The sequence below is a fragment of the Pipra filicauda genome, unplaced genomic scaffold, assembly GCF_003945595.2.
Source record: "Pipra filicauda isolate LSUMZ 115617 unplaced genomic scaffold, ASM394559v2 scaffold3_size10097308_pilon, whole genome shotgun sequence".
NCBI lineage: Eukaryota > Metazoa > Chordata > Aves > Passeriformes > Pipridae > Pipra > Pipra filicauda.
In genome coordinates, this window is record NW_024104532.1 from 204,320 (window position 1) to 229,156 (window position 24,837).

The following is a 24,837-nucleotide window of genomic DNA, read 5'->3' on the forward strand; positions in this document are numbered from 1 at the left end:
CTTCTCGTACAGACAGTGAAGAAGAAGTAACCTCCTGAACTGGCCATCAAAAAGGATGCCCACATCCCTGGGAAGCAAAGTCCTCCCCACCCAGGCAGAGATCAGCTCCCCTGAAGCAGTGCAGCACACCTACACCTGCAGCATGTGCTGTGACTCTGTGGGGAGGGTCCGTGGTGCCCGTGCTGGGCACAAGCCCAGTGCAAGGTCTGTGCATGCCCCAGTGTGACCTGTGGCACTGGTCGTGTGTCGATGGCTCCGCTCCCTGCACCAAACCATTGATTAATCCTGCCTGGAGCTAAAATGCTGTGGTTCTGTCTCCCATCACCCCGAAAGCTGCCACGTTTATTTGAGTTGCCCTCAGTTCTTAACACTGTTGCCTGCCCTCTGAGGTGCTGCTGACTTGCAGTACAAACATGGTCAGAGATGCTCATGTTCGTATCGCTCACTGATTGAAAATTCTGTTCTGTGGAGTTTCCAAAAGGACGTGTACAGCATCCCCTTCTTGTCCTGGTAAGACTTCAAGATGCCTGGTCTTGCAAAAATTGTATTCATATATTGGAAAGAGATGTCCTAAGTTATTTTTAGGGTTCTAAAATTATGCCAGTTAGACCTTTCCTCTTTCGGAGGCGTTGGTGCAAGCAGGCTCTTGAGACAAATTTATTTTTCTGTTCAAAGTAAGACAATGTAATATATCAGCAAAACTTCTGAAATCTGCATTTCACTTTCAAACAGCTTTTCAGTCCTGATTCAAAGATTATCAAGAAGAAGAACCCCATATAACATTATCTCATCTGAATCACTGATGGTAAAAAAACCAGCAGTGCCCAGAATTAATTTTTGCTTAAACTAAAGTGTCTCATATAAAAGAAAATTATCTGTTTGGATACAAAAATTGCCCACACGGGAGAATAGGAACAGCAACCTTGGGAGGATTTTTGCGGTAGGGCTCAAAAACATGAGTGACTTACTGTGACTTAAAAAAATCAAAGCATCAGGTGAGCAACTGACAGATTATATTACAGCCATTGGAAGGAAAAATGTGTTTGTTTAAATTTCAGCAAAAGGGTGTTAAACTAACAGGTTTTCTCAGCCATTTGCAGTCTCCTAATCCATTACCTCAGCTCAACTGGCAAGTGGTGATGTGTAAATCCATAATATCTTCCTCATGGTGACTTCATTGGTGCTTTTTTCTAGTCAAAACCTGCCTAGCTTCAGCTTCCTCCACCAGATTTATGCTTTTGTTTGCTAGACAAAATATTCCATTACTGATGTTTTGGTCCTTGTAAACTGTGATCAAGTCATCCCTTAATCATACCTTTGATTGAAGCCCTGGCATCTGCCACTGCACGGCACGTTTCCCAAACCTTTAAATCATCTTACATGCTGAAAGCTCTCTAATGCAAGAACATCCACCTAGAGCATCCCTCCCTCTGCCTGGACTGAGCCTTCCAGCAAGATGTATATGATCATTTATATCCAAAATGTTCTGTGGTAATAGGATTGGGCAGTTGCAAATAATACCACAATGAAAACCTGTAGAGCTGTACCAAAGAAAAGTTGCTGTTCATCTCCAGCCCCTTGTCCTTGAAGTCTCGATTCTCACCCAGCTTGGTTTGCTTTGTATCCATAGACAGGACAAAACACCCCTATCAAACTGCAGAACTGGGAGGGTGTCTGATAGTGCCCCCTTCTCCTGTCTTTCTTTTCCCCTTTCTCCACTTAACTCCTAAGTTACAGTGAGGACTCACATGTTTTGCTGCCACAATGAGATTTGACACATTAATAACTCTGCAGAGGAGAAGGCCTCTCCCGCTGGAAGGCAGACTGGAATGAGACTGGAGCAGATGGGCTCTTTTTTGACATACCCTCCTTATTAATACAAAGTGATGGGAGTGAGGAATGATGCTTCACTGGAGAAGTCAAGCTTGAAGATAATTTGTTATATTAGGGATGCTCTGTCTGGAAACACTCGATTTCTTGCTCCCTGCAGAAAGTCACTGGTGTACCCTGGAATGACAGGAGCCACTTTGTATTCACTCAGCTGATTTACAGCCATTCAGGAGCAAAAATTTTGCTTTGCAAAGTTTCTTATAATCATAAAGTCTGCTAGGAGGAAGTAGTCTGGCATTGCAAGCCATGCACGGATAGCATCTAAACAGAGCTGGGCTAGTTTCCCAATGCTGCCACAGGTTTCTGTGGCACCCACCCAAGCTCAGGATGAATTGCTTAAATGCTTTTGGCTTGAAAGGGAATATTTCAGTGTGCAACCTATTATAGAAAAGAAAAAATAGTCTCTAGTGTCTCCTCATCCCAGACAGAAAGGGACTTAAAAACCCTAATACTCCTTCCTGGAACTAGGGAACTATATTAGGTTTAGCCAACAAGCCTTTTCCTGACAATTAAAGAGAAAGGGGCATTTTCTCTCTCCTCTTTCAGAGCTGAGCCTTACTGGTCTTGGGGGCAGATCTGGAGGGCTCAGAAGATGCAAAGGGAGGAGATAAAACAACAGTGTTTCTCAGGAACGTGACAGTCTTCAAGGAGACTCCCTAATGTCCTTTCTCTCAGGAAAAGACGAGACTTGGAGCACAGGCACAGAGATTTTAGGCTGTGCTGTGGGGTGGTTTATGAGCTGCTGAGCTGGAGCTTCCTCGGGGCTCAGCCCTTGCTGCCACAGCTTCAAAGGCCCGATTCTACCACAGGAGGCACCTGCAGGGAAAGTGCCAGCAATTAATATGAGCTTAGTGAAACACAAAGAGAATCCGAAGGTGTGGGGCTGCCTGTCAATGTCCGGGTACGGAGGTGAGGCTGCGGCATTCCCAGGGGCTGGGATGATGTTCCAGAAGAAGCAATGCTGCCTGGTGTCATCAGTGTGTGGAGAGGAGGCAAGGTTTAGAATGGTGAGGCAGTGAAATACGAGGGTGAAAGGAGCGATGCAGAGAAGTAAGTGATGCTGGCAGATTCGAGAAGGGTCACGCATGAAGGGACAAGGCTTTCCCTGCGCTGGCAGCTGCCTGCACTGCCCACTCAATGTCCTGGCTCCTCATAGTGTCCAGGGTATAAATAAGGAGCTGGCTCATTTCTGGAGGGACTTTCTTTTCAAAGCAGATCCTTCGTGGACCACTTAATCAAGATGGATTCATAAGGCCTGTTTCAAGTCATCAGTCTTCCTGAATTATGCATTTCCTTTGATGATTGAGCCCACAAGCAGTGGATAGGAATATAAATGTGTGACTTACTGACACCTCTCCCAGCAACCAAGGCAGTGAACAGGACAGTAAAACAACCTTTGGCTGAAAACAGCTTTCAGTTTAACAGCATAATGAACAGATGCATCAAGGAAAGCACAATGAGGAAAAATCCCTTTCTAGGACTGGTTTCTATTTGGAGCCACAAAGGTCTGTAATAGCTGCCCATATTATTTCCTAGCAGCAGGACTTCTGCACGTAATCACCCTGTGAGGTTCATTAATGCAGAGAGGAGCCCATGGTACGGGCTAAAGAGCAAGTTCCCTCCTTTGAACCCAGCCTGGCTGCTGCTGGAACAGCGTGTTGCAGATGCTGTGAGTCAGAGCAGGCGTGGAGGAGGGAGCCACCTCAGCCCGTCAGCGCGATGGGGACAGATTTTTGTGGTTTATTGTCAGCCTGCTAATTTGATGGCATTTGGAGAAAACCAGGCATTTTCCAGGCATATGCAAGGCAGGAAGCCGTGTTCTCTGGTTTACTGAGGTGATTTTGTGAGGTGAATTTAAGTCGAAGGGACAGCTAATCCTGCCGTGTGGCAGGGGATGGGCTGGCTGACATGGTGTCCCTTCCAGCCTCTTTGTGAGGATTCCCAGGGATAACTGTGCCTGCAGAAGTGTTGTTTCCTCCTATGTATCTACATCTCTGGTGGCTTGGGGAGCTCCGTGTTGTCTCTGGGTCCTGCCTTTCCAGGGGGACTGGAGTGTGAGTTCCCACATTCCTCCTCTTCCTCCCTGGGGGACCGGCAGTGCTGTATAGGGACGTGGATAGTGAAACCTGCATATTCACTAGATACATCCCAAATGCTTCAGGTGTAAAGAGCTTGAAAAGAGTCACATATAATCAAATTCCAGGGGCTCAGCTCATTTCCCTGAACAGCCCCCTGTGTTCCAGGCATGTCTGCAAAGCCTACTTTTTCCAGTATTCGCTGGCAAATTTTTGAAATGGTTTTAAAACTGTTTGATCCCTCCGTGAGACCACGTGGAGTGCATTGTTCCAGCACTGCTCACATCTTGCTGCACTTGGGTGGATGACAGAGGAAAGCATTTGTGGGCTGTTTCTTTCCCAGACTGGTTGATACTAAACATATTAATCCAAAAGCACAGCTGTTGCCCCTTGGTCGTGGGTTGTAGTCTTTCCTTACACAATTTTTAAGAATTTATTTTCTGTTTCCCAAATATGGCCAATTGAAAACTAAACAAAAGATTCCTTCTTCTCTTTTTTTTTTTTGCAATATGTGTCTACAGTTAGTACAAGGTGACAGATGATTGATGACTTCTTTACTTACAAATATTGTAATTCTCCTGTTCTCCAGTTTCCTACAAGCACTGACTGATATTCCAAAAAGACAGATAAGTGTATTGAATTCCTGCTGCTACTTTGTCAATAGAAGCATTTTCAAAAATCAGTTTGCATAACATTTGCTATTTTTTTGTTTATATGTTTGCCAGAAAGAATTCACCTCCTCTAGGAGTTATTTTCTAAAATATTTGACCCCTGGACTTCCCCATTCATTGACTCTCATGTTTCCCAAACCTGCTCTGAGCAGACTTCAGTGGTGCAGTGATTAAAATTCCTTTGTAATTAGGACCATTTCTATAATGTCCTTGTACTGGGGCATGTGGAGGAGGGATAACAGGTGAAAACAATTATTTCAGCGGTTGATAACAGCCAAAATGCAAACAGGTCTTCAAGGTTAATGATGTCCTCTATGGTCCCAACTGCCTTAAATGATTGGAAAATCTTTAGAGGTCTCCACACTTTTTAAAAGATCTGAATTGTGTCAAAAAGAAGTGGGGGAAAAATAGTACAATCTTCAGAAAGAAATAATTCCTTTCATCTGTTCAGATTATTTTGAAATTTTTTGTAAAATGAATCCCAGTGGGTATTGTTGACTATTTGCTTCAGTTTCAGAATGGTTTTGTTTGGGGAAAACAGTAAAATATAGTGGTTTCAACCACTGCTGTCTCATTGCTGATGTCATAACCTTTTTTTGACTTTTTCTATTTAAATCTGCATGCTGAGGGGGCTTAATACACCAGGCTTCTTACTCATACTCTGTTGTGAACTTGGACTTTTCTTCAAGCCTTTGTAGGTCTTCCAAGGAGGAGCTGGTGGCACAAACTTCAAGTTGCTCTGTGGTAGTTTCTTTTGACAGATCTTTTTCCCCTGAGTATCTCCCATGAGCAAAATGTCAGTGTAATTTGGTCCTAGCAATGAATAACCAGTTGGCAACCTGTGAGGTCCCTCTTACTGAACCTTAGGAGTTCTGCGTGTCAAAAACCACTTGGCCTGAAATGCATTAAGATGTCAGGGACAATTATCCTGCTGCATTTCCTATTCATTAATCACAGCTCTGCCTTTCTGGAACCCCTACGCTAGCAATTACAAACAAGATTGATGTGGGTTTTACCAGCATTCTGAGGAATATGTACACATATAATATTTAATTTTTTTTACCTGAATCACCGCACTTTGAAGCAAAACAAGTCATCTGTTTAGAGCATCTGTACACCAATATCTAATCCTCAGCTTTGTAAGTGGATGCCAAATTGCCTACAAAAAGCTGGAAGAAAAATGTGTGAAAGTCTTTAAAGATGTTTTTGAGTTACTTATGGCTCCCTCAGTCTGACACTGATGTGAGAGGGCAATTTAGACTTTTACTTGCAAGGTCTGTTTCAAAAACAGGTTTCCATGTAAAGGCTTGATCCTGGCTTTGGAAGTTAATAAGCTCCTTATCTCCCTCTCCCCATGAAAAGAGAGCAACATTTTGGGAACTTTACTGGTGTTTCCTGGAAATGATGTGACTTGGCTTTTTTAACTGACACCATCATCATATGTCTGAGAAGAAGCAAGAGGGAGAAGGCCAGTGATAGGCTGAGAAGGAGCCTGAGGAGAACACACACCATCAGGGCAGCGGGAGGGCAGAGCTCAAAAAGCTCTTCTGCTGCTCAAGTGATTGCATTGTGACAGTCCTCCCACTCATCTTCCCTTGTGCATTAAGGTTGCTGATGGCACTAGTGCCAATAATTGACTACATCTCTTGTGTTTGTACCCCAAGAGAAAAGGCACCAGACCTCAGCCTGGCCTGTGTCCCCCACACAGCAGCCCAGCAGGAAGGCAGAGCCTCTGCTCAAGCACCTGCTTTGTGCAAGGAGGCACAACAAACAGTTTTGCACAGCAGCAGTGCTGCAGAGATGGGGTCAAAGCTGAGACACCAGGAAATGACCTCTTCTTCATATTGCCGTGTGTCTCTAATTATTTTTTCACCTCTGACTCAAGAGGAGTGACTAATTCTGCAATGCCAACCTGATCAATACGCACGTGTATTTGTGCACGTGTGTTCGTCACATGCAGTGAGAAGTAGACAAGAAGAGTAAGGAAATGAAAAAAACGTATTTTGTTAGTGATCTGAAGCCTAAAAAAGTGCTTTTTTTTCTCCCAAATTAGCAAATTCTGTAAACTGGCTTTTCTAATAGCCAGACTCCTTTAACAAGCTGACCAACCACTTACTTCTTGATCTGCTGAAAGTTCATTGTTCAGGCTTGGTTTTTCCCAATAAACTATGATTTGAAAAGAAGTAGCCTCTCCAGTGGTGACTGAGTGCATAAAAGTTAGGGCTGGGTGAGCAATTCCGTATAAAAGTTAGAGCTGAGTGAAAAATTCTTTTTGATTTATTTTATAAATTTTATTAATTTCATCCGAGCATTAGTCAGTGCATTTTTCCATTACTCCGATATCTTTCTTGCAAATGACTCATTGTTAATTTGTCTCCTGGAAACTTCAGGATACATCCAGTCTGGGAAAAAGGCAAGTTCACACCATGGTCAGGGAAGTGGTGTCTCTCTTGAGTTGGACGTTACCTCGCAGAGGGAGCAGGTTTTTCTTGAGCTGCCTGCCATATTCATAGATGGGCAAAATTCGTCTTATCCACCCAGAGATGTGTTCCTCTGATGAACTTCTCCTGTTTCTCTCCCGTACTAGGGATTCATGGATATTGACCTGACCAAATTCAGGGAGAGTGGAGCCAATGTAACAGGCTTCCAACTGGTGAATTACACAGATACTGTTCCTGCCAGGATCATGCAACAGTGGAGGAATAATGATGCCAGAGAGCATCCACGTGTGGACTGGAAGAGGCCAAAGGCAAGTGATATAAAAGAACACATTTAATTTTGAGTCCATCTGGCTCTGTTAAGGGTATACTCACCTCTTTGTGATCACACAGAGCTCTTTGATCTCACTCTGAGAAACTCTCAATATAATTATGAACAGGTGGCTCAGCATTGTCTAAATTCTACTAGGCAGCAGTTACTGCCTCTTAAGAAATACACAATTTAGTGTATTCACCCCATCTCCCAGTTTTTACCTTCCTCAAAGCTAAGAATTAAACATCTCATGATGTTCAGTATATAAGAAAAAAAGCTTCATTAACTCCTTAACCTTTGACTTGTTTACTAGACATCCAGTGATAATAAAGTCTTTCCAGATGTTCTTTTTTGGCATTTCAAATCAGTGCGTACAACAGAGGGGGGAAATATTTTAATTCCTAACACAGAAGGCCCTGAAGCTGTTGAGAGATGGGTGGAGGGGGAGGTTGATTTTTTCTCTGACATTTGAAAACGAATACATTTGCTACAAACACTCGGCGATAGAAATGTTAACTTTGGAATTATTGTTTTAAGAAAGTTACAAACAAATAAATAGGTAGGAAATCACAGGAGAAGGAATTGATTGTAATAGTTACTCTAATGGTTCACGAAAGGGTTTTACACTGATTTCTGTACAAATTTTTGCTTGAATAAACTCATCTTTTGCAGAATTTTCGCAGACGGAGAAAGAGTTTTCTGGTCTCTGTCTGTGACCAGAAAAAGTCTCTTGTGTCTTGATTTCACATATCTCACATTTACACAGTATAATGAGTTCCTCAAAAGTTCAGGTCACTGAATCTAATTAGTCACAAAGACTTGGGTAACAGGCAAATAGCTTTTAAGGCTGAGCCTTCTTCAGGGAGTGCAACCTAACTCTGCACCTGGAGCTTCTCCTTCACTTCCCAGTTGTGAAAGTAAAACCAACTTTTATGAGTCAACAGGACATTGGAGATTACAGGGAGCAAGAGGCAGTTGAACTTCATAGATGGAAGGGTGACAACAGAGCAAATCACCTGGAAAGTTACCGTGATGCAGAGCAGTGCAGCACACCCGGGGCAGCTCACCCTGGCGGACCTTGTACAACTGCTCTTCTCTTTCTAGTACACGTCGGCCCTGACGTACGACGGGGTGCGGGTGATGGCCGAGGCGTTCCAGAACCTGAGGAGGCAGAGGATCGACATCTCCCGCCGCGGCAATGCCGGGGACTGCCTTGCCAACCCAGCCGTGCCCTGGGGGCAAGGCATCGACATCCAGAGAGCGCTGCAGCAGGTTTGGAACCCTAAGGATGTGTGCTCAGCTGAATTCAGCCTGCGGGGGGGGGAAGAGGGGTGGGTAACAGTGGAAATGTTCACTGGAATCACTTGGGATGAGGAAACGATCCTTCCACATGGGAGCCAGGTCTCCTAAAAGCCTCAGGGTTGCACCCAGCAAACTGCTTTTCTTGGTACCATCTGATGTGTCTTTGCCTGCTCTTCTGTTGATGTTCTGGGATGGAAAAGCCAAAATATTATCCCATAAAATCAAGGATTCCTATTTTTATTTTCCCCTCTCTAAGACACAGACCTGCTCAGACCATACTTTTTGCAGATTTTTTAACTCTCAGTGAACTCGGCTTCAGTTCCAGGCTGCTAATGAATGCATGTGAATTTTGCCTTATGTGTTGGCTGTCATCAAAATGTTCTCAAAGTGCAGATTATAGCTTGTTTCATACTGTGAGGATCCATAAAAGTCTTAGTAACAGCCACTTAGATAGTTTATTCCTCAAATCTGATAATCTTGTTTTTTTCATCCTGCATAAAATTTAGATTTTTGAATAAACAAAAACATGATGTGAAACTTACAGCAATAGAGTAAAAAATAATCTCTTATCAAATACTTAGACAGGTAGAATATTTAAAATATCATTAAATTTCAAGAATGACATTCATTTCTAGCATCTTTCTTTTGTTTTTTTTTTTTTTCTAACAGAAATAGATGGTTTCCTTGAAAATCATGCTAGTTCAGTGTTATCCAAATACAGCTTATCCCATCTTCTTTCTTTAGCTGGGAAGAAGGCAAGAAGAACAACATTAATTTGGTTTATTTATATCATATGTAAAGTTCCCCAAGTATTTTGTTTTGATTTGGGTTTGGCTTACTGGTAAACAATAATTCCTTTAAAGCCAAATCTTGCATCTGATTTGATTTTATTGCTTGGATTCAATTTCTTCCCAAGCCTGTCACTGACTTTCTGTATGACCTTGGGCAAATCACTGTCATAGCTTCTCCAAGCCCTTATAATAAAATCAGCCTCCCTGATGCATTAGGGAGATCGGTTACCTAATAAACATGAAATACTTGGAAGTCTTCTGATGAGCAATAGCTTCTCAAGCATTTTCCTTTATTGAATTTATGAGAATAAGATATCAAAATTAGACAGCTAGAAAATACAATTTTGTGTGTGTGTTGGACAATCTCCTCTGAAGTTTCCTCATCTCTTCATTAAAACAAATTCAAAAGTCTTAACTTTTCAACTGTTGTGACTTTGGGCAAAGAACATGAAGAGCCGTTTGCAAAAGTTGTCTCTGTTGAAAAATTATAACTTTAAAAAGGCTTGACCAGTTCAGTTGTGATGGTCAAAATAAAAGCTCTGGAAGAGGCAGGGAAAGAAGCCTCCTAGCAAAATTTTAACTACAAATTTAATAATCATGCAACATCTGGTAACATAGCAAGAAAGAGGCAGATGGAAACAAAAGAACTTGAGATTGAAGGTTTGAGTTATCCTTTCTGTACATACTCACAAATAGGGCCATTCTTACAGCTGTTCTCAGTGGGCTTTCTCTTCACCTCCCATTTGCTAACGCCTAAAATTTTCTAAGCTATTTAGATGTAAAAGGTTTCTCTACTTACTTCTGCTCAAATGTCTGGAATAAGCTCTCAGATTGCCTTATTTCTGTTTAGTGTAGGAAGGAACCATAGAATCATAAAAACATTTAGGTTGGAAGATCTAAGATCATCGAGTCCAACCATTACCCCAGCACTGCCAAGTCCACCACTAAACCATGTCCAGAGATGCCACATTTACACATCTTTTAAATCCCTCTGGGAATGGTGACTCCATTACTTTCTTCCCTGTGCAGCCCTTTCCAATGCTTGACAATCTTTTTTGTGAAGAAATTTTTCCTACTATCTAATCTAACCCCCCCCCCCCCAACACAACTTGAGGCCATTTCCTCCTCTCCTGTTGTGTTACCTGGGAGAATAGACTGACCCTCACACCTCACTACAACCTCCTGACAAGGACTCATGGGTGGCAGGAACAAAAATGAAAAGAACTATGAGACATTCTTCATTTTTTAAAAAGCAGTAATCCAGCATATTTCAGAAAAATGTGTGTTGTTATTAAATGTAATTATTTGGAGGTTTTTTCCCCCAGGAAAGTGCTCACAAAATATTGCTTTAAAGCAATACACTGAGGTTTCGGTTGTACTTTGGAAAGGTTATGATCATTCTTAACAAATTCTTTTTTAAATGTTATTTGGTTATCAGATCTAATAAGCAGATAGACAGTCCCTAACTGCTGACTAACCCTGTAAACCAGAAGCCACAACAACACCCTTCTGCTCCAGGTTTCCCAGCAAAGAGCCCAGGCCCATCCATGTCTTATACACAAATGTGCTTAAATGCTCCATGTCTCTGGTTGACTTTACTGGTGCTTAGCACTGTTGAAATCAAGCCTCACTGTATTTTGCACTGCATTTTTGCATTTTACATTTACCATCAAAGGATGGGAAATGATGGAAAAGTTGTGCTGCGTCCTTGCAGCATGGATGGCAGGGATCCCTTCTGCTGTTTCAGTGCCACATGGAGATCACAGGATTAAGATTTCATTCATTCAGATAGAAGAAATTGATGCTGTACAGCTGCCTTTTAGTGCATATAAAGCTACAAAACACGAGCACCTGTGACCTGAGCTTCAGAATGGGTCAGAACTTGAAAAGAAAACCAATGGAGACGTGGGAAAAAAGCAGGCTTGGGAGAGCTTAAGACAATGGTGCTTTTCCAGTGCATCTATTTTTTATGGGCATGCTGTGTCTTGTGAGAAGGGAAAAGCATGTTTCTCCAAATGTCACCAGGAATACCTCTTGACGTGAAAGAGCTTCAGAAAATACTGGCAGATGTTCCTTTTCATGACAAACCTTCGTGATAATAGCTGGAAAACAAACACGGTTTAAGCAGATTAATGACAGTGCTCCTCTGTAATGAAATATCCTCATTTCTTCACCATGGGTCTTTATTCTGAGGATCTCAGAGTATTTAAAAAGGCTGTTAAATACCTGTCCCTATTTTGCATGTGGGAAGACTTCAGTTGCAGGGACAACAGGTTTGTCCAAAGCAAGTGGAAAGGCTGGGAGCAAACCTTTAACTCCTAATCTGGTGGCATTTCTACGGGTGGTCTCCATAGAAACCCAAATCTACACTCTTTTTCCCATGTTCCTGGTCCCCACTTCCTGGTCCTCGCACAGTATATGATTCCAATTAGGATCCCTTCTCCATACCAGGCTGGGCACTTCTGCAACAAGTCAAATGGCCACGCCAAGAAGAGAAGTTCAGGATGTGGGATGTGATGTGAGCAACACTTCAGCTCAGCAGTGCTATCAGCAGAGATTTATGGTTCAAAGTTTCTTATGCAATTTTCATTTACAATACTAAATTGTTGGGTTCTATTAGTCTGGTGTAGAGGTAATTAAATTTACTTGGTAACTGATAGACTCCTCCTTCCTCCAAATACAGTTTCTGGTTTGAACTGACAAATCCTTTACCAAATCCTGACTACAGGTCAGATTTAGAGAATACAAAAACCCACAAAACTCAAGGAGTTCAAGCTGATTTAGCTCACTGTCACAACCCAAGAGGTGATGGGCTTTCATTGGTGATTTAGCTCTCGGGCATTGCTGAGCTGAGTTTTACACCACTAAGTTTTAAGAGAAAGGGTTTTTTAAAGAAAGAGAATGGCTGTGCCTATGGCCAGGCATGCTGTAGAGAGTGAACCTAAGTGAAATCCCAGTGTCAGATAGATGTCCTGTCTCCCCTGCATGGACCTGAGAGAAATGACTGCACTCTTCTTCCTTGTGCACTTTCCCTTTTGCTGCTGTCTAATCACCACTGCATGAGGTGCTGACCAATTTTCTATCTTCATTGATATTTATATCTTTAAGGTCCGTTTTGAAGGATTGTCTGGCAATGTTCAGTTTAACGAGAAAGGACGAAGGACCAACTACACCCTCCATGTGATTGAGATGAAACACGATGGGATCAGAAAGGTAAAGTAGAGAGTGACCTGACATCCTGTGTCAGATTGCAGCTGGATGTTTGAGTTACAGTGTGGTTAGGTCTCAATAAACATTCCTGTTTGTGAAAGCTTGAATGTGGAGTCACGACGAGTGCATTCCCAGCTTTGTGCATGAGCAAAGCCAAGCACTTGAGAGAATTCATGGTATATTGCTAAAAAAACCCACAACATATGGAGGGTGTTATCAAGAGCAACAAAGGCATCTCAGCTGTGTGGCAGAGATTTTCCAGGATAGTAAAAGCCTGGTCAACTCAGCCTTGCTACTGGCACGGTGCATTGGTGCAGGCCCTACTACACAACTGTCTGGTTTTGCCCTCCTACTTTTCTTTTCCAAGGATGAGTCAAGGCAGAGCAAGTCAGAAGCTGTTTGCCCTAACCAATGTAAGTGAACCCTTTATGTTGACCTAATTCTGCTCTCCTTGAAGTGACAAGAGCTTTACCACTAACCACATCCCAATAGCTACACAGACCTTTGTGCTGTTCTGAAATCTTGATCCCTTTCTCTATCCCAGGCTCTTTGAAAAATCTGGCCTTGTTCAGGGATGCTGAGCCCTTGAAACACTAATCCTTTTGAAAATCTACCTCTATGTGCTTATGTCCCACTTTAGATACTATCTATTTGATGAACAAAGAATAACTCGGTTATTCATTGATAAAGGAGAGCCACTAAATATTTTGGAATGAGGCATTCAGTCTAATCTCTCTGCACCTTCTCAGTCCCCTGAAAAAAGAAACACTTGTTTGAAACTAAGAAAAATGTAAATAGTGAAAGTTTCATATTTACAGCCCCTACACCCAATTCATACTTAGACCAAGTAGCAACCGATGTGAGATCAAAGCCCATCATAGTCAAGCGAAAAAAGGCAAATTTTCATTGAGAAATAAAAGAAGTGTCATTTTGAAGACATACAAAGCAGTCTTCCTCCGCTACAAAGTATTCATAAGAGAACAAAGGCAGCATCATGTCCAGTTTGGGTCTCTGAACTTCAATAAGTTGGCAGTCTGGAAAGAGTTTAGAGAAGAAACAGAGTGGCTGAATGTCTTTATTTTTCTATGTATTTACTGTCAGAAATTATATTTGTTTGGAAGACATGTACATCACTGCCACGATGCCTATTGTATTTTAGATCCACCAGGTTAGAGGTGCAAAGCAAACATACATGTCTCCATTTATGTTGCCCTAGGGCAGAGCTTTGGAAGCTCTTTTCTCACTCTCTGCTCTTTTTGTCTGTGCAATGAAGAGCTATTAGAAGCCTGCATGGATTTTTTTTCTCCTGAGCTGTTATGTTCTTTAATCTGCCATCAGCAGACTCCTGGTCGTGCCCTGGTTAATACCCTTTCCCATTTACTGTGATAAGAAATTCCTCTCATATGAGCAGAGCTCAGGCAGCTTCATACTTACATGAGGTGATGGAAAACCTCTTATAAAATCAAGCCCTCAAAATGGATAACCTTAACCATGATCTTCCTAGTGATATTCCGTGGCACTCTGCTTTACCTGCAAGCAGTGATAGATCAGCCCAAATCCCTGATTATTATTAAGCACAACTTAACATCAGAGTTCTTCCCATTACAACTGTTCAGTTTATTTATAACCCCAAACTTTTTGAAATTGGCCCAGGGCTGGGGCTTTTTTTTTTGATTTGATTTTTTTGTCCTATTGTCTCAAGATGTCCTAAGAGTCAGCACTATTTCCATGAAGGCTTTCAGCTGCAGGATAATGTTTCATCACCCTGTAGCACCTGCACATGCAGCAGGCAAGTTCACTGTTAGAACAATTTTCAGAAGTCGCACAGAGAAAGTGTGAACTGTCGATTTAGGGATGAGGCATGGAGTGGCAATAATCGCCAGTACAGTGTGCTAAAGGTAATGCATACAAATACTGTGCCACTGTAGCATATCATGCACATTATTTTCAGGCTGGAGGCACAGTGCAATGGGGAATTTCCCAGTCCCCCCTGGAAAAGACATCAAGAATCAGAAAAGGAGATCTCTTGTTGGGTGTGAACATACAGAGAGAGATGATCCTGCTTAGATGAACCTGTTACTGTCTCTTGGTTAATATTACAAAGAGATGTCAATCCTGGTTTTGTGTTGGGCAGATTGGTTATTGGAATGAAGATGAGAAGTTGGTTCCAACAGCCGTAGATACTCAAAGCGGCAATGAGTCCATGAGCCTCCAGAACAGGACTTACATAGTCACGACTATCCTGGTAAGTGCTGTGGCTTCTATCCCAGCTCTCCCTCTATCTCATCTCTCCGATGTGCAGACTCCCTCTTCCCACTCGTGCGCCCTCCCTTGTACTGTATCATTTTTATAATAGCAATAATAATAATAATAATAATAATAATAATAATAATAATAATAATAATAATAATAGCACTTACTGTTTCCTGCTGGCTCCATAAAGGTATCTGAAAATTGCTGTGGCTAATTAAATAGGCATTAAAGAGCTCTCATGCTTAAGTGTAGAAAATACAAAAGATTATGACAAGATAGCAGTGGCATCAACATAGGTAAATTAGGAACATCATACCTGTGCTTTGTGTTTAGTCCACAGAATGGGGGCTGCAGTTTTAGGAAAGATAAGCTGTATTGTGCAGAGAGGCTGAGTCATTGCTTTAAAAACAAATCTCCACTATAATCATAAAGGAATAATAGGAACCCCATAATGTATGGTATCATGTATCGTGTCATTGTATACGCTTACCCTGGAGAACCAAGAAATGTTACTAATTTGTTTGTTTATTGCTTACTGTAAGCCTGCAGAGAAGACACAATACCCAACTGAGTTAAACATCTTAAGGCCCTCTCCTGTCCAGCAGATTTGATTCTGGCTGTGCCCACACAGGCAGACACGCCTTTAAAAATTCACAGCTCAGATGCACTAAATACCCTTTGCAGAACTGTGCTGAAAGGTTTGTTGTCCAAATTCCCTCAACTGCTCCACTCCCCTCAGGTCCATCACCACAGGAGCTGCACATAGATGCTGCATGAATAAACAGAATATGCCACAGTACAAAATCACACTTTGTACCTTCTAGAATAAGCCCATTGTGTGTTGACTGTCCTTTGGTGCAGGAACTCAAAGCTAGAGCTTTTGGAGGGGACCAGAACCTGAACACTGGGCTCTGGTCATAGAATGTGGAGCGTGGCTCAATATTATCTTCTCTCTACCAGGAAGACCCATATGTGATGCTCAAGAAGAATGCCAACCAGTTTGAAGGCAATGAGAGGTACGAAGGCTACTGTGTGGAGCTCGCTGCCGAGATTGCCAAGCATGTTGGCTACCACTACCGGCTGGAGATTGTCCGGGATGGGAAGTATGGAGCCCGGGACCCTGACACCAAAACATGGAATGGCATGGTGGGAGAACTTGTTTATGGGGTGAGTTTCCAACCTCATCATTTGTCTTTTACTCTTAGTACTGGAGAACACATCCAAACCCCAGAGTTTAGAAGGAGCCCTGCCTTTCGTCAGCCCGAGCTCTCCGGAGGACTGCAGCTCTGATAATGCAAATAATCAGCCCAAGAAAAACATTTTAATTTAGGGGGAGACAGCACATTTTGTGCCTATGGAAATGTCAAAACGTTTCCTTTCAACAGTTCCAAGATTCTTTTTCTTTACATTTTCAGAAGAACACGTATTGAAAGGTCAAACTTTCCCATGGGTAGAATCTCCAAATTCTACTCTATTTTATATTTGCATGATAATGGCAGAATAAACGAAGAAAAAGATTTCAAACACTCAGCATGTGAGTGGTGAATGGTAGGACTAGATTACTTTCTGTCTAGCCACTCATTTCCATCATGTCACATATACACCTGCACCCTACACTTCTAAACCTGGTTCGGTCTGGTAGATCACAATCTGTGGTGTTTAGGTCATCCCTCAGAGGGGTCTAATTTTCCCTTTCCCTTCAAGGGAAAGCATGTAGAGAGCATCAGTGCCCAAGTCTCTGTGACACTGTGTTGGAGCAGGGGTGATCTGTCTCCTGCTGGTATCTCCACTGTGTATGCCATCAGCCATTTCAATGCATTTCCCTCTCCATTTCCAAGATGGATTGCAAAATAAGTGGAGAGTGCACATCACTGTTGCTAGAACATTTTTCCTCTTTTCCTGCATCAGTTATGCAATCAAAAAGCAGTTCCTGATGGAAGTAAATATCCTGACATCCTTTATCAGGAGATTGACCTTTCCTTACTTCTTTTGATGTCTGGATGATAAAGCTCTTTTAGGAAAAATCATCTGCATCAGACTGTGGCATCAGTGGATAAGTCAGATACGAAGAGTTAGATGGCTGCAAAAAGAAAACACTGTGATTTCAAAACAGATCTGGTAATCAATAGTGATAGAATGGAAGCAAGCCACCAATATTATGGGCTTTCTCTTTTTAACTTTTCTCTTGCAATCGGTTTTGTCTTATTTCTTCTGAGATAGCAGGGTTAAACAGAGATCAAAGGAATATAAGCTGGAGTAAGTAGATATGTTTTATCCCAAGTTTGCAAATCTCTTTTCTGTCTCCTTCTCAGAGGGCGGACGTGGCTGTGGCACCATTAACCATCACGCTGGTTCGAGAAGAAGTCATAGACTTTTCCAAACCGTTCATGAGCTTAGGCATCTCTATAATGATAAAAAAACCTCAAAAGTCCAAACCAGGAGTTTTTTCATTTCTGGATCCTTTGGCTTATGAGATATGGATGTGCATTGTTTTTGCCTACATTGGAGTGAGTGTTGTCCTCTTCCTGGTGAGTCGCTTCAGCCCCTACGAGTGGCACACTGAGGAATTCGAGGAAGGACGGGACCAGCCGGCCAATGACCAGACGAATGAGTTTGGGATATTCAACAGTCTCTGGTTCTCCCTAGGAGCTTTCATGCAGCAAGGATGTGATATTTCTCCAAGGTGGGTTGCCTTCCCCACTGAACTTTCTTCCAGTTCATGTGGTCTAATCTTTCTGTTTCTTTGGGGCTGAAGAGGTTCCTCTTTGACCTTCCTTCATGAACCATAGTGTAGTTTTGTGAATCAGTTACAAATTCAGAAAGGATCCAAGGATCTCACAGCTGTGAACTTGGGACCTCAAAACTGAGACCATAAAAATACCATTTAAATTTGTCTTGGGGAGTTCTTTAGAAGGAATTCACAGAAACGAAAACAAAATTTTCTGAAGCCACCCAACTGAAAACAATTTTTGTCTGTCATTTGTTTTGTTGAATAGAAATAGAAATAAGATAATTTTAAGATTATAGGGAAGATAAAACATTCTAGCAAAGTAAGGAGAAATAATATAGTAAGTGCCCAGTGAAAAGTTATATGGTCTGTCCTAAACACTATGGAGCACACTGAGTGGCTTTAATTGTCATTTGCCTTTAGAAAGGTTAGAGAAGGACTGAGTTTCATTCTGGTTCCCGTATCAGTTAATAGTTCTGCTGCCTGAAAGTTCAGTAAGAGCCAAAGCCCAAAGAGTTCCTAAAGGAACTTTTTGCTGAATGACTCTTGTAATTACTTTTACATAATTTTTCCTTCCTTTTTGGGGCTTTGTCTCCCTCCTCTTCAAAGGAAGTTTCATCAGAAATACACGTCTTCTGGGTGAAGACAGTAGGCAGAGGTTGATTTCTAGCATGATGGGGTGGCATCAAATCTCAGGGGCTGAGAGAGAGGCACAGCTCCAACAACAAGTGGAGGTAACCCTGCGCAGCTCAGCAGGGGATGGCGGGGAAGATCGGGCACCACCTTGTTGGCTATCAGATGCCAATTTGTCCAAATATTAACGAGCTTGGGATATCAGAGAAATAACAGCCTGCAGGCCACTTTGAGGAAGGTTTTATCATCTTATCATTGATTAGTAGGAGTTCAGGCAGAGCATTCAGAAAGTCTTCCCATCAGAGGGAATTTCAGCTTTGTTGCTGTCTTGTAACACAGCCCCCGTGCCTTAGGATGAGGTTATTGTGATTTTCGTTCTCATTGTTGTTCTTGTCACTGTTATTCTTATTTAGGAAAGAGAATGTCTTCCTTTGGGGACATTTCAATAGGTAGTTTCTAATCCAAGGAGGAGTGTGAAGAGGTGAAAAGCTGAGACTTCGAGGAATAGCAAATTTGGTAACATCTTTAATAAAAAGTGTCAGGGAAAGTTCAGTGGGTTTGATTCAAATAACAAGATTTGCTCTAGCTAAATAACATGCTTTGAATCACCATTTCAAAGTGTTGTTTTATTTTGCTTTGAAATGGGAAATGAGAGTGATTCTGTCATTGTTATTTTAATGTTGTTGATTTAATCATCCTGATAATGAAAATTACAATTTCATTGAAAGCAATATTTTCCCGTGGAACTCAAGAGCACTTTCTGACTGCAATCATTTGCATGAAGAGAAAATTTTAAAAATTAAATATGGGAGTTATTATAACTCCCTGTACTCTAAGTACAGCTCCTTGGAATGGTTGTGAGTGGAGAGGGACATTTCTGTGAAATGTGAAAGGAAGGAGGAAGCAGAAGAGTGAGAATTTCCGTAGGATGTTGTTGTACAGAAAGGCTCCGAGCGCGCTCCGTATTTCACATGTATTTTTCACATGAACCCAGTGCAGGATTTCTGTGACACATCACTTAGAAATGAACACTTGGTAGAACAACATTGTGGGCAGGTGGGGATCTGCTCTATTCTAATATGTTTCCTATATAGTTGCTTCTAAACTTATCACTACAATCTCTCAGCATCTCCTCAGTAATGTATTAATCAACATAAATAGCTTCTGTTATACATCTGTTCTTTCATTCTCTCCCCAGCAGAAGGGAGCAAGTGCAGGGGTGTATTTTGTTTTTGTGGAGATTTTGGGTTGTTTATTTCAGTTTTGTTCTGGAAAGGAGCAGGGGAAATTTGTCTGGAGGTTTGTTTTTTTTTCCAGAGCACGCTTGTTTTAAGTGCATATGCCACTATGTATTTATCATTAAAAAAAAAAGTAAGATCAAAACCGCAGACACATCACTCAGCACAGCGGGTGGTGAGGTTTGCAGCAACAACTTGCTCTTGTAAATGTGAGTTCCTCAGTCTCAGACCAGTCCCCAGGGAACTTTAGTCCCCCACAGAGACAAAAATTTGCTTTTGAAGGAAAGTGTTGTCCTTTTTTAAGGACAGTCTTACGAGGCAGAACTTTAAACAGGCTTTTAAGTATGCTGGTGACAACCTACCAAGGACTTTAAAGACACACTGTGAATCTGATGATCTGTGGATGGCCAGGACAGTGTATCTGTGGGTTACCTGCTCATAGCTTCTTTGCATAAGGTCAACTGGTGTCCTTGAAGCTCTGAAGCTTTCATGTCTAAGCATAGAGTGGTAGAGTGTGACAAAGGCCAGGGAGTAACCAGTCGTGGAGAGTCCCGGCTGGAGCTGGTGGCAGTCTGTGTTGTGCCTTTGAGCTGCAACTTGAGCATGAGAAAGGAATCCATCCTCCCTGAGCAATAAATGGAATTATTCAATTGTAGGTACATAGCTCCAGCCTAAGGAGGCCGTGAGCTCTTGGGCATTTCCCACTGGAGTGTGTGGTCCACCTTCTGCACCATCACTGACCAGTGGCCCCACTGGATGTGGTACAGTCCCATGGATTAATTTGCCCTTGTTGAGGTGAGATAATCCTTGTTGATGCCCATAAAGCTTTCAATGGGCTGACAAGGAGCAGAAAGGGGGAGAAGCAGCAGCTGGAGCTGTGTGTGGTTTCGTGTACATAGTAACGGGCAGGAATCACTGAAGTCTGAAACGGGCCATAAACCATTGGGTTTTTCAAAGTGCCACCTTAGCTTCAGAAAACAGTCATGAAATTGCAAAAGCACTCATTAAATGTGAAATACAGACCCAGGAAGGAGCTTCTCAGAGCAGGCATCAGAGGTAATAAATAACCCACAGCCAATAGCAAGAGCCTGCAGAAAAAGAAATGTGAAGTAAATATGACTCACATTGTACCATTTTTCAGAACTGTAATTTGATAAATTGTTTTCAGAGCTTAAAATAACTGCAGTGTTTAGCAGCTGTGGAGAGTAAGACCTTGCTATCATCCAGCACATTGCTGCCATTCCTCAGTTAGGATGGACCCGAGGCCTTTGAGAAGGAGACTGAGGGGATGTTTGGGCTTCCCAACCTCCTCTGCAGCAAAACAAGGAATCTGAATTTTTCATCTGCTCCATCATTTTCTGCAAAATAAATTATTTGATTGTTGTGAAATGGATGAAATAGCAGGGAGCAAAATAGATGTTTTTCTTGTCAGCTTCCTATCTTGATCTTCTCTGAATGTGTAGCTTCATATGGTGTGAAACCAAAAGAGACTTCTTGTGTATTGGAGACTAATAAATTTAATCCAGTTACTCTTCCTGTGACTCAGAAAACTTATGTTAGACTAAAATAAAACATATTTGGTTAAAATAGATCTTCCAGAAGGACAGTTATTCTTCATTTGAAGACACCATGAGATAGAATTGACACAGTTTCTCTCAGCTGAGTTGACTAGATGTGTTGTCCTGTCTCGAGTTTGAGAGGAAGACAAATATCACACAGCATCATACAGTAAATGTGGGCATTCTTTGTGCCCTGCCAGAGTAAAATTAAATAAAGATCTCAAAAAATTAGCCCAGTGTCTTGGGGGGGTCTCTTTATACTGTATTGTAGAAACAAAAAACATGTACTTTGAATTCAGATCAAAATATACTGTGAGTAGAAGGAAAATGTATACTCATATCATGACAAAACGGCATCATCTGACAACACAGCTTGAAATCACTCATTATGATCTTTTGACTGAGAACAGAGCTGGAGATGCCCTGGTCATCCAGGGAAGTGAAATGGTGGATGAAGCTCTCATCACAGCCTGTGCCTGGGAGAGAGCCAGGCCTGACAGGAGATATTTTGAGAGCACCAGGAGGAATGCAGGAGCAGGACGAGACTCTGTGCTTCTCTGTGCTGCTCTGTGCATCGGGGACCCTGAGATCTGCTCAGCTGGTTAGAGAACGGTGCTCATAACACCAAGGCTGTGAGCTTGATCCCAGTATGGGCCATTCACTTAAGAGCTGGACTCAATGATCCTTGTGGGTCCCTTCCAACTCGGGGTATTCTGTGAAATCTGTGAGGTGTCTTGTATTGTGCTGTATTGTATTATTGTACCACAGCTGGGAAGTGTTTGGGTCACTCCAGTGTGCCCTGAGCACCGTAGTGTTTAATGTGTGTGAGGAGACACGGCACAAGATCTGATCCACCCTTCCACTGGCTTGGGATGAGGAGTTAGCCAGGTCTTAACCTGCCTGCAGAGCCCAGACCTGGAGGCTGTGCAGGGTGCAGTGGCACATGCTGAGCAGTGACCCCTGGCTGGGGTGTGCTGTGTGGGGAGGTTTGCTTGCAGAGATGATAAATGAATGCACTCAGAGGCAGGAAGGAGAGAGATAAATGCTGGCTGCTCTCCAGTCATTAGATACCATCTATTATTTATGGGCATCTTGTGGACATCGTTATTTGTATTTTGTGACATGGAAACAGTGCTCTGGCTGATCTATACTGAGCACAGCCAGGCTTGTGTTCACTGCACTCCTTTGCAGGCTTTCTGCTGCACTCAGTCATAGTGGTTTGTCTGTGGAAGAGCAAATATGGTATTTCTGATATACCTGTAATTAATGCTGAGCGTTTTCTTCTGCTATTTTTCCTGTTTATTTACATTTCTTTTTAGATCAATTGAAAAGAAGTCACAGGAGACTTCAGCCATAGAACTGCTGGAAATAACAGTAAAATTGCTCCACAAATTGTTGAGGTTTATTTTCCTAAACGAGTCTCTACAGATTTTGAAAGACAGCAGCACTTTTAAATTTCATCTGGATGTTCGTAGTACTGAAACATTCTATCCAGTTTTAGGCAAGATATAAATCAGAAATTGGTTAGGAAAAAAAACATTTTTTTTTAGTGAGAGATTCAATTTGGATTTTTTTCAAGGGAATTATTTCTGTCCTATCCTTTGTAAACTTACATTTGCAGGGTACTTACTTATTTTGTTAAAAATTTAGAATTAGAGAAATTAGAACCAGCTGCATTTAGCAATCACAAAGATTTTAATTCCTTCCTGAAATGAAGGCTGAGCCTTGGTGTTTATTTGATGACTCTTCTTGATTTCAGTAAGCGTCTTCTCTGACACTCGAAGCATCTGCCTTGGAAATGGCCTCAAATTGCGTGAGGGGAGGTTCAGATTAGATTTGAGGAAAAATTTCTTCACTGAAACAGTGGTCAGGCATTGGAACAGGCTGCCCAGGGAAATGGTGATTCCACCATCCCTAGAAGTGTTCAAAGTGTATGTGAATGTGGCTCTTGGGACATGGTTTAACGGTGAACTTGGCAGTGCTGGGTTAATGATTGAACTCAATAATCCTAGAGGGCTTTTCCAGACTTAATGATTCTGTGGGGACAAAGCTTAAGTTGTTTTTTTGTTTTTTTTTTTTTGGCAGTTTGCTTGAACTGGTGAGCTGAGTTTGGTCTTTTGATAATAAAAGTAAAAAAATCAGGATTTCAATTTCTAGAGAAGTCTTCTCTCTTTTTAGAAGTGTATCAAGTGATACTGCGATTATCTCTACCTGGTAGAGTTAATTATGTCCAGGGAGAGAAAATTCAGGTCACAGGGTAACAGCAGCACTTGCAAATCACCAGGAACTGATGACCATACTTATTTCTGAAACACTCTTAACCAGAGAAAGTGACTCACCAGAGGAGCAGCTTGACAAATTGCACAATATCTAACTAAACAGTCCCCTTTGGAGTCTGCGCACTTCCATGGCAACCAGAATGTGGCAGCCAGGGGAAAATGGAAATTCTTTTAAAATAGTCATTCTTGCTATTCTCTTTTTTCATTTGGGAAAATGCTGAAGGATATGGAGGACTCAGAAGAAGGAAATAACCAACCGAGAGAGTATTGTTGGGAAAATGCAATTTCATCTGTAAAGGAAAAATTAGTCTTTTGAATTTCCACACTCTGGCATCTGAAAATGTCTAAATGCTGCAGAGGTAATGAATGTTTCCTCCACTGATCTGCAAGATACTTCCTCAGGATGGTTTCCCTATCAGGCATATCTAGTCACTCTCCCACAGCTCTGACTTCAGGCCTTTAGCATGGAGGTTGCTGGGGGGCAGCAAGAAATTTGCTGAAACTCCCTCCCTTGAGTGACAGATTCACTAATCGTTCCACCAGCTGTGTTTAAAAAAAAATCATCAAACCCTTCATCCAAAAGCAGATATATTAAGCTAAAAATATTTTTGCAATTTCTTTCTTCAGGACTAAATAAAGGTTTCTCACATTTTTTCATTGAAAACAAAGTTAAAAATAGCAGGGGGAAAAGTGCTTTGCCTGTTTTTTTAGTCTCTTAGGGCATCTGAAAGAGGGTAGATTTGGATGAGTTATTAGGAAGAAACTCTTTACTTTGAGGGTGGTGAGGCACTGACACGGGTTGCCAATAGAAGTTGCAGCTGCCCCATCCCTGGAAGTGTCTAAGGCCATGTTGGATGGCACTTGGAGCAACCTGGAATAGTGGAAGGTGTCCATGCCAATCCCTTCCACCCCAAACCATTCTATGACTCTGTGATCTCTGACATGGAAATGGCATGCGCTGCCTGTGTTTCTAGTGCTGGGCACTGGCTCAGGATCATGAGTAACTCCAAGATTTATAGGGATGCCTTTGAGACATATCCTTCTCCCCAACTCCAGCAGGAGACCCTGTGAGGCTGCAGGGGCTCCCTGTTACACTCTTCTCTGACTTGCTGATTTTCAGTCAGTAAGAGAAGCACACCTTCTCTTTTCATTTTCCTTCCTCTTGATAACAAGTTGTTCCTGAGCAATTGGCTCAGCTGGGGTCTGCAGTCAGGACTGTGCATGGTTGTCTCTCCAATGGCTGGGTCAATTTACAAGTGTTTTTGTCAAAGAATAAGGATTGTGAGGAGCTGAATGACCTCCGCCTCCCTGAAGTGGTGTCCTCTGCTACGCCACCTGTCACACATTGCTTCAGTGTTTGCACTCCAGAAAAATTTTGTAGCTAAGATGGGAAGCCTTGAGCATGTTTTCACAGGGAAGCCCCACTTAAATAACTCTTCCATATGCTGTACATCACT

General features: G+C 42.1%; 1 protein-coding gene across 5 annotated transcripts in view; it reads left to right on the top strand.

The window, feature by feature from the left end:
• GRIA1 (glutamate ionotropic receptor AMPA type subunit 1) overlaps positions 1 to 24,837 on the top strand; it is a 119,160-nt gene that overhangs the window by 65,519 nt on the left and 28,804 nt on the right. For all 5 annotated transcript variants that reach the window (XM_027718467.2, XM_027718464.2, XM_027718466.2 and 2 more), the window contains exons 6-11: positions 7,224 to 7,385; positions 8,492 to 8,659; positions 12,589 to 12,693; positions 14,825 to 14,935; positions 15,904 to 16,110; positions 17,256 to 17,626. In XM_027718467.2, the coding sequence (XP_027574268.1) occupies positions 7,224 to 7,385; positions 8,492 to 8,659; positions 12,589 to 12,693; positions 14,825 to 14,935; positions 15,904 to 16,110; positions 17,256 to 17,626 (1,124 nt within the window). The remainder of the gene's footprint in view (positions 1 to 7,223; positions 7,386 to 8,491; positions 8,660 to 12,588; positions 12,694 to 14,824; positions 14,936 to 15,903; positions 16,111 to 17,255; positions 17,627 to 24,837) is intronic.